The sequence below is a fragment of the Geotrypetes seraphini genome, chromosome 10 (assembly GCF_902459505.1).
Source record: "Geotrypetes seraphini chromosome 10, aGeoSer1.1, whole genome shotgun sequence".
Classification (NCBI taxonomy): domain Eukaryota; kingdom Metazoa; phylum Chordata; class Amphibia; order Gymnophiona; family Dermophiidae; genus Geotrypetes; species Geotrypetes seraphini.
The window spans coordinates 134731119-134746214 of NC_047093.1; the positions used below are offsets into that span (position 1 = coordinate 134731119).

General features: G+C 41.0%; 1 protein-coding gene across 1 annotated transcript in view; it reads right to left on the reverse strand.

Moving 5' to 3' along the window:
- Window positions 1-8117, reverse strand: part of LOC117368596 — a 172245-nt gene extending 164128 nt beyond the window's left edge. Inside the window, exons 1-2 of the mRNA XM_033962325.1 lie at window positions 7949-8117; window positions 5831-6120 (exon numbers count right to left, since the gene is read on the reverse strand). Coding sequence (XP_033818216.1) covers window positions 5831-6120; window positions 7949-8117 — 459 coding nt within the window. The remainder of the gene's footprint in view (window positions 1-5830; window positions 6121-7948) is intronic.
- Window positions 8118-15096: the final 6979 nt, after the last annotated feature.

Consider the following 15096-nt stretch of genomic DNA (forward strand, 5'->3'; position numbering starts at 1 on the left):
GGGGAGCTATACAACGTTTGAATCATTTGTATAAATCCTGAACCTATAACAAACCACTCCAAGGCTTGATACATGAAGGTCCATTCAACTCGATCAAAGGCCTTCTCTGTTTCCAGGGATACAGAAAAAGCCGGATCATTTAAGGCTTTTGACAAATTCAACATATGTAAGGTCAGCCTAGTGTTATTCGAAGAATGTCTCTGAGTAACGAATCCTGTTTGGTGCATTCCAATAATAAATGGGAGAGCTTTAGCCAAACGTATAGCCAATGTTTTAGCTAAAAGTTTTCCATCTACATTAATTAAGGAAATAGGCCTGTAGTTTGAAACCAGTGTGGGATCTTTATTTGTCTTTGGTAAAACTATAGTTAATGATTCTGCCATGGTACCTGTAATACAACCTTTAATTAGTTGAGTCTGATATAAATTTAACAAATAAGGTAATAGGGTAATTTGGAATGATTTATAAAACTCTACAGTAAAACCATCCCCACCTGGAGCGGATCCAACTCTAAGGGACTTCAATGCTGTTTGCAACTCATTTATTAATATTGGCTTTTCTAAACTTTCTTTTATATGCTCAGGAACTTTTGGTCCCTTAATTAATTTTAAAAATTCTAATCCATCCTTTTCTTTGTCTAAATAAGGCTCAGATCTTTATAAAACTTTAAAAATTGTTTTAGAATAGGACCAATTTGACAATAAGTATTCCCTTTTATTGCCACAAGTTTTGTTTTCCGTTTTTTTGCTTTTAGATAATTTGCCAATAATCTTCCTGCCTTATTTGAATTCCCATAATGCAATGCCTGTTGAAAAAATTAAATCTTTTCTTATCAATTTAGAAGAAATCTCATTATATTTCCCTTTAGCTTTCAAGAGATCCTGTAGTGTAGAATATTCCCATTTTTCAATTAATTTTGATTCCAATATCTTTATTTCTTGTTCTAATCTAGAAAATTGATTTTTAATTTGTTTTTTAATATATGCTGAAAAAGAAATAATTTGATCTCTCATGGTGGCCTTAAAAGCCACAATGTTTCCATTAAGATATCCTCTGTATTATTAATTTGAAAATAATCATTTATTTTTAATTGAATTTCTTCTATAAAATTTGGTTCTACAAGCAATGTATTATCGAATCTCCATACAGATCTAATAGCATACCGGTTAATTATTTTAATTTTAATCCTCACCCCACCATGATCAGACAAAATAATTGGATCTATGGAGGCTTGTATAACTTGTTGAACTAATGTACTTGAAACAAATATATAATCTATTCTGGAAAACGATTTATGAACATGGGAGCAAAATGAAAATTCCCAATCATTAAAATGAAATATCCACCATATATCTTTCAAATCACAATTTTGTACCAAATTATCTAATCCTAATGATTTCATAATTCTGCTAGGTTTTTTGTCCATTAAAGGATTTATAACAGCATTAAAATCCCATGCCACAACTAAATTAGAAGCAGCCAGTGGTTGTAACAATTGTTGTAGATATCTAAAAAATTCAATTTGATTTGAATTAGGTGCATATACATTGAAAAGTGCCATGGTAGCGTTTCCCAGTTTCATGTCTACATGTATCCATCTTCCTGAAAGATCAGCATTAATCATCTTAAAAAAAGCATTACATTTCTTATTAATTAAAATTGCTACCCCTGCCTTTTTCCCTATAACTGGGGCAAAAAAACAATGTTTTATCCAATCTCCTTCCAATTTTTTGGACTCTAAGGCTAATAGATGAGTCTCTTGAATGTAACATATATCTACATTCTGTTCGTTTAAAAATAAAAGTGTTTTCTTCCTTTTTATTGGATGGTCGAGGCCATTAACATTTAGCGGAAATAATTTAAACTCCATTAAGAAATTTATTTTTTGAACACATGAACCATATCACATATATTATCTTATTATAATTTTTCTTTACAAATCTCATTTCCCTTAAATTGCTTTGTAAAATTCCCCCTATTATCTTATTATATATTCCCAAAACCCCTTCCCTATTTCCTCCCATAATCCCTCCCTTTTGTGAAAACTTGAAAACATAAAATCAGACAGGCCACCCTACCCCTCCCCTAAGCATCCTATTTCATTATATCATTCTATATCTTATATATTATATATCTTTCGACTATGGAGGTATAGAAGAATAAAGTTTATTATTATTATTATTATTATAGAGAATAATCAATTCATATAATTACTTTTAATATTATAATTGATTAAAATATTTACTTTCAGCATATTTCATAAGTCTCTACTTTAAACTATTTCCATAACCAGGTGTAACAATAAATATTTCATTATAAACTTAAATTAATATAATTATCTTGAATACATAGGAATTCACCATGTATTTCCTCTTGAACTTATCAAAAAGTTCCTCTTTTTTTAAAAAAAATATGAATATATTACAATGTTTCAGTCTATCTATTCTGTACTTCATAAAATTTAGTATTATCCATTCATCCATTTCATATTATTTATTCATATGGGTAAAATTATATAATAGAATGCATTTTAGAATTCATCCAATTAATTGATTAATCTATATTAATAAGTTCATTCAGTAAAAATATTGTTTATATTCGTAATCATTTATTAGTGACCATTTCTAAACTTCAGAGTCAGGTCATTGATAGAAGCACAATAATGACCTTTATTGCTATCCTTGAAACAAAGAGCATCAAACTCCATGCTGAAGAAGCTGCATAAAAGCCTACCAGTCAAAAAATCAGAAGAGGAAGGAGACCCACACAGGACCACCGGGGCACTCAAACCAGACCACTTCTGGAGCCCCATCAGTACACAGGCAGCCTGCAGAAGTGACCCAAAAGATGGCTGAAGTTGAAAACAACCTCAATTGTTGAACTGATGACTGGAAACACCTGCGAGCTGTGGAAACACAGTCTACAAGTAGAGATATGCAGAATTCCCTTGACTCAACCAGAGCCGCACATGAACTCGCCTACTTCACAGAAACCAACCACCAGTCACCAGCAAAGACATTGAGCATTCAGTACGAGGAAACAGAGAGAAACATGAAAATTATAACTCCAACGAGTCTTTCCTCAACATCCAGAATCATCCATCCTCCATCTGTAATCGTTTTTTGCTTTTCAGACTATATATACTTTTTTAAACCTTTAAAATTTTTCTAAAGTTTTTTTCTTTTAATTTTTATTTAACTAATTCCTTCTCAGTGCATTCAGTCTATTGATGACCACAGGAATAATATGGCACCCTTTTGCCACACTATTCTTTCATTATTATATCCAAAAACTGACTCTATTAAGAGCAAACTATTACTTATCTTAAATGATGCCCTTGATCATTTTTTAGCACAAAGCCCAACTGCTGTGATTTGGGTAATTCTGGAAAAACTGCTAATTTTCATTCATTCACTATACAGGGCCCGTTTCGTTGCTCAAAATGCGGCTTCCTAAAGGGTTAACTGTCGGTTCTTCCTCAGCATTCATAATTGACGGGGGAAGTCTCGTGGGCTGGCTGTTGCACGTGGCCATGGCCATTCCCTGCTATGGAGGGGGAGGGATGGAGCATGTCAGCTCCGGATCTGCTTTGCAGCAGGTGTGCCGTCGATGGCAGGGAGGCATCCTGATGGCAGCGGCTTCAGTTTGGGGGGGAAGGGGGAGGCAGGGATTACCAGGGAGAGGCTTCTGATAGGCAGGGAGGTGTGCAGCGGGCATCAGACGGAGGCAGGGAGGCATACCGACAACAGCGGCGGCTTCAGCGGAGGGAGGCAGGTAGGCTTCAAAGTGGGTCAGCTTCAGGGGAGGGAGTAAGGGGATGTGCCAAATGCTGGAAGACAGTGAGGGGGAGGGGGCACAAACTCAGGACACTGAAGGAAGGGAGGGGGCATGAACATGGGACACAAGGGAGGGAGGAAGGGGGCACTAACTTGGGACATAGGAGAGAGGGAGGGAATAGAAAGTGAGAGAGAGGGAAAGAGATGGTGCAAATGGGGAAAGAAAGAGGAAAATTGGGCATAGAGAGAGAGAAATGAGGTAGAGATGCATGGGGAATAGAAGGATGAGAGGGAGAAATTTTGGATATGGTGGTGGAGAGGGAACAGAGGGATTGATTGAAGGTGATGCAATGGTGAGGAGTGTTGGAATGTGGCATGGTGTTGGAGATTGGTGATAGAAGGAGAAATGGGCATGGAGCTGGTGGGCAGTGGTGAAAAAGTATCTGGGGGATAAGAGAGGAAGAAAAGTTGGACTCATGGAGGGACAGAGAGAGATGTTGGTTGGGAAATGGAATGAGGTCTGGAGGAGAGGAAGCATGCAGAAGAAAGGAAAGAAAGAAAGAAAGAAATATTGGATACACAGTCAGAAGGAAGTGCAACCAGAGACTCATGAAATCACCGGACAACAAAGGTAGGAAAATGATTTTCTTTTCAATTTAGTGATCAAAATGTATCAGTTTGAGAATTTATATCTGCTGTCTATACCTTGCACTACATTTGTCTATTTTTCTATAGTTGTCACTGATGTGACATTGCATATTTTAAAGTCATCTGCCTTGTCCTCTTTGAAAAACACCCGAATATAAATGATAATTAATATTTTATCTGCGTACAGTGTGCTTTGTATTTTTATAATTTTGTAGTTACCATTATGTATTGATAAGATAATAATGTGTGTATATGAAAAATCGATAAAAGAAATTGCATTACAATTAGTACTATTATTATGGGGGGTGGAGTCGGGGGCGGCATTAGGACAGATCTGGGGCGGAGCTTGGGCTGGGGTACTCAGTTGGTATTTGTTAGGGTTAGGGGTACTTGGCTTGAAGAGGTTGAGAAACACTGTACTATACCAAAGTTTTGGTCTCGGTCTCCACCTGCTGGTCATAATGAGCTATTACCCATCAGTGACAGCTGGTCTAGAGAGTTTTGACAAAGAAGGACATGGTTTTGTGTTAGCATTAATTGTGCGAGATGGATCTGTACTAATCTGTATTCTTCAGTTTTCCAATAGGTTTTTGATGATCTAGTACCCATTGAAGTATTTGTGGTAGTTTTTTTCTAAGTAGGTGCTGGTTATGTGACTCGTGGAAGTTGCTGCTATTTTGGTATGGTAGGGCTCTATAACCCCTGATTGGCACTGTCCCAGGCATATTAGATAGATTGTGAGTCCACCAGGACAGGGAAAAATGCTTGTAAAACCATTCAGAGCTCCTCTGGGAGAACGGTATAGAAAATTGAATGAATGAATAAAATTCTAGATTCCTACTCTGTCCTTCCTACACCTGCTTACTGTCTCATTCTATTTATGCTTTTCCAAGCTGATTCTTGGATGCCAGTTAGCCCTCTGGGCTGGGAAGGATTCTGCATATATGTTGCTAAAGCATGCTGGGGTCTTTCTTGAGCTACTTGTTCACTGTTCAATTTGAGTTTACATGTTGCTTCTTTGGACAGAACAGTTGTTTTTGATGATTTTCCCCTTGATGTCTCTACTTCACATTCTCTATTGGAGCTCTCGGTTCTTGGGAATTAACTGCAGGTGATGCTACAGCTCCCAGTGAAGTAGAGAAAAGCCACAAAAAAAATTCAGATCTAATTCCTTCTGCATATGACACAACCACATGTCTAGAATGTCTCGCCTACAGTATCTTCTGGAAAAGATATTATCAAGGTAAGGACATAATCTCTTTTTAACCCCAGACTAAACAAAACCATGCTCTTCAAAGAAACCATTTATCCTCACGGTCAATGTTTTTATTGACCAGCATTTAAAAATAATAGATTGTTGATGTCAATCCTCATTAAACACATCCAACAGAGCAGACCAGTTCTACCTGAGGGTAGTGGAAGATTCTTGAAAGCTGTGATATTGAGTAAGTTGTATCTGAAGTCAAATCGCCAATGAAAGCAGCCAGTACTCCTCTGTCTTCACAGCTGTAATTAGGGACTGGCACTTGTCTCCCAGACAACAAGCTCAAGGTTCCATGTATGGCTCTTAGCTCCCAAGCACAGGAGTCATAGATCCGATACCCCAGGGTAATGTTGGGTAAGAGTTCTGCATTGTTATTGACCTCTTCCACTGTGAAGTGAAAAGCCAAGCGGTCGATAATAGCGGATAACATACCTGTGGAAACAGAGATACATTTTATTGAGATGTCAGAATTCAGCATGAATTAGTTTACAAGTGATGAGGACATTCTTCATAGGATCTCCATGAGATGCCATGTTTGGGTAGATATTCCATGTGTACCTGACCAGGATGAACGGAGAGATGCTGAAATGTTATCAGAAATTAGAGAGGCTAACGAACTGGGTAACACAATCATACTGGGTGATTTCAACTACCGCGATATTGACTGAGTAAATATAACAGGGCATACCAGAGAGATAAAATTCCTTGATGAAATCAAGGACTGTTTTATGGAGCAGCTAGATCAGGAATCAGGATAAGAGGCGAAGCAATTCTAGACCTAGTTCTTAGTGGAGTGCATGAATTGGTGCGGGAGGTAATGGTGTTGGGGCTGCTTGATAACAATGATCATAACATGAATCAGATTTCATATAATCCTTGGAATAAGTTCACACAGGAAATCCAATACAACAGCACTTAACTGTAAAAAAGGTGACTATGATAACATGAGGAGAATGGTAAAAAAGAAACATTGAAGCAGCTGCAAAGGTCAAAAATTTACATCAAGGATGTTATTCAAAACTACCTTTCTGGAAGACCATTCACTCTGTAATTCCACCTGGGGTCACCAGAAGTGATCGATATCTCTAACTACTTGTATGTGCATAGAATGCCAGAGATGAACTTCACTCTTACGAAAGGCAGTGCTGGATGTCAACTCAAGTTCTCCAATTTACGGCAGCCATTGACCAAAGGAAAGTTTCCTTCTGGAGAAGCATTAGATAAATAAGACAGCAGAGCCACTAGAACTTTCTTAAATTCTTTCAGTATCCTCTGTTCCTGGCACCTCTTATGTCCCTCCCTGATTCCCATCAAAATCATCTAGTATTTTTTGTCACTCAGGCTGCATTTGGGAAATTACTAAGTGCAATTGGTGGCATGCTTTTTTTTTTTTTTATGCTACTATGGCTTAATCCGCAGTTTAAAATACAAAATAGCCTTGTTAAAATTACCCAGAGGGCAAGAATCTTGTATTTGGATTCTATGAGCTGTTTCATTTGTATTGTGCTGTCATTTAACATATCTCTATTATATGATTGTTTTATAGTGCTGTTAAATGGATTTAATTCCAAGTTTACCTCTTTAAGCTTATAATTGATCATTTTACTATTATTAAGCTGTTAACCAAATTGTAAGAATTGCCTACCCCTGGTCTAGGATAAAGTACCAAAAACACCCTGTCATGGGAGCTAGGGAAGTCATTTGTGACACCATCAAAACCTTGGAATGACCCAAAGTTGCCTGACATGGCAACCAATTAGTAATTTGAAAGCGTAATAACCAATCAGACTGATTATGTATCCAGCAATCAAAGTAGCCATGTAATATTCTATAAACAAGCAAGCTTAATGTATCCAAGCCAGAGTGGATTGAGACTTCTACAAATTTGCTAACCTTTGGTCGTCTCCTCCACTTGGCACATTTGCTGTATATTCATCTTATTGATGCCAATGTTGTAAGCTGACAATTTGACTTATTAATTTAACATTTATTTGATGCAGCATATGTGTTGTAGTTGTCATTGTCAATAGACAGTAAAGGTGAGCATCCACTATCTCCTCCTCTTAGGGAGAGGAGGAGATAGTGGATGCTGCAGATGGGCAGACTGGATGGACCAATTGTCCTTTATTTGATGTCATGTTTCTATTACCCTGTTCAACTTTTTCACTCATAACTTGATTTAAGCTTCAAGAAGCTACTTACAAAATGCAATCCTTAGAAGCTGGAGGCTCCCTGAAGTTTGTAGAATCAAGGGGATTACTTTGCATGTGAATCTGTAAGATTCCACCAAGGATCAGGTCTCCGTCCTTATGGTACATGGACATGGACAGGTCTTGTCTGATTTTCAGGTTAAACCCAGTATCTTGATTCACATCTTTCTCAAATAGATGAGCAACAATCAGAAACATGAAAGAGAGAAGGATCAACATAACGCTTCCCGGAGTCAGATTTTCCAGGTTTAGGTGCTGGTGATGTGGTTTTTTTTATTATTTGATCAGATGAGCCAGAAATACTATTCTCGGGTCACCAAGCTATTGGCATGGCTGTGAGATTCATATGCATTGATGGAGATGTGATCACCTCCCAGTGAGAGGAATACTGTCTGACTCTCTACACAGTCCCAAAAACAGCTCTTTAAAAGCAAAACCAGCTCTTTAAAAGCTATGTGGAAAAACAACCAGGTATTTTCCTCAGTGATTTCAGACAAAATATAAACCACCATAGAATGTCCTTGATCCAAGGTCAACAATCTAAATAACACTTCAGAGCAGTAATCAGGAGGAACTGTTATTACAATCCTGTGGGGCACAACGAGATGAAAAACAGATTTTTATACACAGGTGCAGTAAAGAGGAGCTTCCAAGAAAATGACAACATCTGGATTTCTGTTTAGCTGATGTGGGCAGAAGTCAAACTTAGGCACTTTAGCCATTTAAACCTACTCTCTGCCTCTTGTTCCCCAACATGTTCTGTGAGCACCCAACTGCACTCCAAAATATACTGGGCTAGATTCAATAAATGGCCCCCCAAAGTAGGCTCCAGAATGATCCGTGCTAAGCTAGAATTTCGTAAAAGACTCACTGCATGGAGCGTCCTATTTAGAATACAAGTGTAGTGCGTTAATAGTAGTAAAAGATGTGTAAAGTTAGGCACCTAGATTGATACACCTAGCCAATCTAGGAGCTTTAATTGGCGCCAATAACAAGCAAGTAGCATCTCATAACTGTCTTAAAATTAATTGGATGGTAGGTGCCTAGGCATGGTCAGGGGACAGTTCATGGGCGTGTTTTTCATGTACGCATCTGTTTTGGACTTTGGCGCCGGTATCTATGCCAAGAAAACCCTAGCATTAATATGGGGCCTCTAAGGTACGGTTACCAGATTTTCTTTCAGGAAAATCCAGATCCATGGCTACATCCCCAAGACAGCCCAGATCCCCCCCTGTTCTGCCCGCCCCAGATGACATCCGGATATGCATGAGAACTGGCCCAATCCAGAATTTGGTTATGCATATGCAAGAGTCTGCGACCAGGAAGTAATGTCAGAGGACGAGTCGAGGCCGGCGCAAGCAGCAGGTTGTAGCTAGAGGTACGGGGCAAGGAAGTGAAGGCTCATTTGCGGTAGGAAAGAATTGGGTAGGAGCGGAACAGAGAGGAGGAGAGGTGCTGGCGCCCCCATCAAGACAGCACCCAGAGCGATCCACCTCTGCTACCACACCCTCTTTGGAGTTACATGCATAATGAAGGAGATGCACATGATATAGAATAGGGTGCAGGGCAGTTCCAATTACTGCCAAGAGCTCGTTAACAACAGTTGTTGACTGTTATCACCTAATTGGCTAATTAGTTTACTCCTGGATCTGTGATCTACATTCATATTTGTATGCCGAAATTTCTGCAACCTGGGAATCTGGGAGACCGCAGCCTCAATTCTTTACATGGCGCCTAAAACATAGGTACTGAGGAACGTGGCGCACAGCGCATTTCAATCTTAAGTTAGACACCTGAGAATGGAATGGATACAGCACCGTTCATGGAACAAAGCATTTATGAACAAGTTGAAAAATTGAAGGTGGAGAAATCTGTGGAACCGGACGGGATCCATCCCAGGATATTGAGGGAGGTCCATGATGTTCTGGTGGGTCCTCTTAAAGATTTGATAAAAAAATCTTTAGAGATGGGAGAGGAGCGGATGTGGTCCCTCTTCACAAAAGTGGTTGTAAAGATGAATTGGGAAACTACAGGCCAGTAAGCCTCACTTCAGTTATTGGGAAAATATTGGAAATGTTGCTGAAGTACAGGATAGTTGCGGTTTTCTTTTCTCACAGGTTTAAAGACAATAGACTGTTTTCAGTCCAATTCTTTGCAAACCATTGGATCCCTAAGGAAGGCATGTTCGCTGAAACATGGACCATGTAGGGTCCGGTTGGATTTTTATCACTATTTTATATCATTGTTCTTTTTTAATTGAATTTTTATGTTTTTATATGTCAGTGTTTAATAAATTATCTCCAGAACATCTGTATCCACAGTTTTTGGTTTTGTTTTCATTGGTTGATTGTTTTCACTGTGGATCATTGGGTCTCCCCATTTTTCTTTATTATAATAGGCAGCACAGAAGAACATTTATATAACATAGCAGGGGATACCTACCATTGAGTGATTCCAGTAAATTCTTGCAGCCACCTAAATCTGTGCACACCTGAATCACCCCCTCTGCCCCCAGGACCACAATCGCTTCAGCTCCAGTTCTTCAGCTCCCTCTTATCAGGTCTCTACATGCTGTAAGTCATTGCAGAGAGAGACTGAAAGCTACTACTTAAGCCGGGGGGGAGGGGGGGCATATTCCATATCTCTGATGCAACGTCCTGTGGGCACAGAATGTGCACAGGAAAGGCCCTTCTGGTTCTCTCTGCTGCAAATTTCAGCACCTGGAAGGGAGCTAAGAAATCAGCTGGAGCCAATCGGGCTGGAGAGATGCTTAACTGGAATAGGGGAAAGGTGCTAGACCTGAAGGTGAGCAAAGGGAAGAGAGAGAGAGAACCCTGGAACAAAGGAAGGAGAAAGAGAGGAGGCAGATGCTGGAACCAGGCTGAGAAGCATAGGAAAGAGAGAGATATTGAGATCTGGAAGAAACAGGAGGAAGATGCTGGACTGGTGAAGGGGAAGCAGAGAGAATAAATGGAGATACTGGACCAATGGAGGTTGAGAAAGATGCCAGATCATGGAGAAGAGAGGGGTCAGGGTACAGGAGGATGGAAAGAGAGAGGCAAGACATTGGGGGGGGGGGGTGGAGGGCAGGGACACAGAAGAGATGGTTGTGGCCATGAAGGGAACAGGGACACAGAGAGTTAAAACTGGACACAGGAGCTTATGCTCCCACTTTTGTCTTCCCTCCCTCCCTTCCTTCCTTCCTGAACCAGCTATAGGCTGTCACCCCCAGGCCTACTTTACCTCTCTTGTGGTCTTTGGTGAGTCAGGAGGAAAGCAAAAAAAAAGATGACAAAACTCTGCACAAAACTAAAAGGGTCTGAGACCACCAGACCTTCAAACAAACGTTTGGATGAGAATGTTCATTGAATTAGATTACTACATTAGCTTATTTCTATTGTCTAATTGTTGAATGGATAACCTGAGAACTCATGATGCAGGCTTTTTTTAAAAATATCTTTATTCATTTTGAAGCCATAAATAAGTTCAACATATTATACAAACATATTACACTATAAAAGCACTTAAATTCAATCAAAATTGTAATCTATGACAAATAGATATATCACCCTCCCATACTTATATTCAAAAATTGCACTCAAATTAAAGAATTAAATATATTTTCCAATCCCCACTCCCACCTACCCTGGACGTGCATGATCAAAGGGCAAAATCAACAATCACTCTACAAAATTTTGTCATTGGCTCCCAAATCCTCAGAAACTTCTTATAATGCTCCTGTTTTATAGCCATAATACGTTCCATTTTAAAGACGTGACTCAAAGACTCCCACCAAAAGGTATAGTTCAATCAATCCCAGTTTTTCCAATTCCTTAAAATAAGCTATATAGCAACCCCTGTCATAATAAAGAGAAGTTTGTTATTGTGAGATGATATTTGGCTTTTAGTGCAGGCTTTGTAGCCGAAACACAGTCCATGTCGAGTCTATTTTTCTTGTTCCACTTCCTATTGTTGACATTAAAAGCTCTGGTCTTCTCTGCTCCTTTGTTCATCCTTTTGGTGAGTCAGGATAGGAGGGAACCCCAGATACTTATGTCCATCTTGTGTACACAGTCAAAATGAAGGCAACAATTTCCAGCAGCAATCTCACAAGATTTGCCACTAGAGGTCATGGCAGCCATTTTGAGACTAAAGCCAGCATGGGCAGGAGAAATCTACAGTCACTCCTTTCCCGTGCCAGATCCAATCCCAAAATGATTACTGCAACCTATAGTTGCAGTTTCGTGGCAGCCATTTTGACTGTTGCCATTGAATGTGGAGAAGCAACCAGGGATCGCTTTTTCTAAAAAACCACAAGTGTGGTAAGATAGGCCTGCCAGTGGCAATTGCAACCTACAGATAGGCAGAGGAGGAATGAGTCTGGGAGGGGGTTTACATGGGTGGAGCTTCCACTGATGCACATATGCAAATTATCAAAATTTCTTCTCTTCTCTTAGGTTTTCTTATGTTACATGTGTAAGGGAAGGGTTAAAACGCGGACCTCACGGACCAGACAGACCTCGCGGATCTAAACCCGCATGTCCTTAAAAATCTGAGGTCCGTGCCGCTTGTAGTTAGTTTCTGGTTCTGACAGACCTCAGTGACAGTTTAGTGCTGACGGATCCGTCTCAGCATAGGGAGGTAAAAGTATTAGAATCCGTCAGCACTACAATGTCATCGAGGTCTGTCAGAGCTGATTTACTGGGGCTGCAGGAAACCAGTTTAAAGGATTCATTTTAGAGCCGCTCTTGCACTAGCACTAGTCTCTGGCTCTGACAGATATCGGTGACATTTTAGTGATGACGGATCCTAATACTTTTTCCTCCCTATGCCGAGACGGATCCGACAGCACTAAACTGTCACCGAGGTCTGTCAGAGCCAGAAACTAACTACAAGTGGCACGGACTTCAGATTTTTAAGGACGTGCAGGTTTAGATCCGTGAGGTCCATCAGGTTCGTGAAGTCCGCGTTTTACCCCTTCCCCATGTGTAACTGACCTTTGCATGTTAATATTTACACCAGCTCTAGGCCTGGCACTAAGTATTTTTGGGGCCTAATATTTATGCGTGTATATACCCGGATGAGTATAATCCCTCAGATAAGTAAATCACTGAATACCTCTACATGGATGGGAAAAGGGAGCAATGTCTGGAAAGCAGTATATACTAATGCTTAAAGTATGGGAAACAAGATTCTGGATCTAGAAGCTGTGATGGAAGAAGAGGAGTTGGATAAAGTGGCGATCACGGAGATGTGGTTCACAGAGAACCATGACTGTGATGTAGTTATTCCGAGCTATAATCTCTTCAGGAAAGACAGGGTAGGAAGAAAAGGAGGAGGAGTAGCATTATATGTTAAAGATCATATTAAAGCCACATAATTGCAGGATCTGAAGGGCAAGGAAGAGGCACTGTGGATCAATTTGGAAAGAGGGAATGGTGAATATATTTACATTGGTGTGATATAAAGGCCTCCTTCACAGATGGAAGAAGTAGATAGAGATTTAATAGTAGACATTCAGAACATATCTAAAAAAGGGGAAGTCTTGCTAATAGGTGATTTTAACATGCCGGATGTTGATTGGGATATCCCTATTGCAGGGTCTTCTAGAAGTAGGGAGATTCTTGATTCTCTACAAGGAGAACTATTCAGCAATTGGTAATGGAATCCACATAGGATGGGGTCAAACTGGACTTAGTGCTTACAAACAGGGAAAGTGTTTCTGATGTTACAGTGGGTGATCATCTGGCATCCAGTGATCAATGCATGGTATGGTTTAATATTAAGATAATAATAATAATAATAACTTTATTCTTCTACTAGTCTTATAGCCCGTTACATTAACGGGTGCTAGAATATATGTGTGTGTGTCTCTCTTTATTTCTTTCTCTCTCTCTCTGTCTCTCTCTCCTTAGCCGCTTTCTTTCTTTCTGTCTTTCTTTTTCCTTGGCTGTCCATCACCACCCCTTGCCTGCTCCCCCTGTCCATTCTCCCTTCCTTTTACCTCCCCTGTGTCCACCACCATCCCTTCACAGCTCTTCTTATGCAGCAGCAGCCCTTATCCCTTTGTTTTACCTCCCCCCTGTCCAGCAGCACCTTCCTTCTCCCCCTGTCCAACATTAGGCCTCTGTTCCTTTTTCTTCAACCCCCCTGTCCATCAGCACCTCTTTCCTTCTCCCCCTGTCCAGCAATAGGCATCCCTTCCTTTTTCTCCCCCCTCCTCATTCTTATCCCTATGATACACTTACCTTGCTCTGCCCCTGATCAGAGGCTCCCGACAGCTGCCCAGTTGCACCCATTGGAAAAGATCCCTCTGCGGCATCCCGCACCCCTCCTGACGTGACTCCCGCTGTCTTTCTTTCTGCCTGTCTCTCCCTGGCCCCCTTTGTCTGTTTGTCTTTCTGTATATTTCCCTGCCCCTGTGTCTTTATTCTTTTCTTTCTGTCTCCCTTCCTCCCTCTGTCTGTCTGTCCGAAGCAGTATTCCCTCCCCCTCCATTTCCCTCCCCCCACACCAGTTCCCTGTGCACCTGCCCCTGTGTCTTTATTCTTTTCTTTCTGTGTCCCTTCCTCCCTCTGTCTGTCTGTCCGAAGCAGCATTCCCTTCCCCTCCATTTCCCTCCCCCCACACCAATTCCCTGTGCAGCAGTATTAGCGTTTCCTCTACCCCCTTTCCATTCCCACAGTGGCGACTACAAACGCGGGCCTGAGTCCTTTGCCGCCCCCCCTTCCCTTCTCTTCCCGCGGGCCCGACTACACATGGCGATTCAACAGCGTGTGCATCAGTCTTCACATGCTGCTTCGGGTTCTTCTACTGCCCTGATTTACTCTGGCACGTCCGGAGCAAATCAGGGCAGTAGAAGGGCCCGAAGCAGCGTGTGAAGACTGATGCACACGCTGCTTAAATCGCCAGTCGGGCCCGCGATAAGGGAAGAGGGGGGGGGGCGGCAAATGATTCAGGTCCCGGGCAGCGGAAAGTTGCTGGGCTCCTCGGTGGGGGCGCTGAGTGGCCGCGATCCCTCTCCTCCCAGACCCCCCCCCCCCCAGAGGAACGGAGATCAAGTTGCCGCCATTTTGAAGATCGTTCTGCCCTGCTCCTTGCCTTAGTATATTTTTAATTTATGAGACACGGTGGCGGCGGCTCCTCTCAAGATCCCCGACTGCATTGGACTTCCGACGCAGGTGGGGATCCTGAGAGG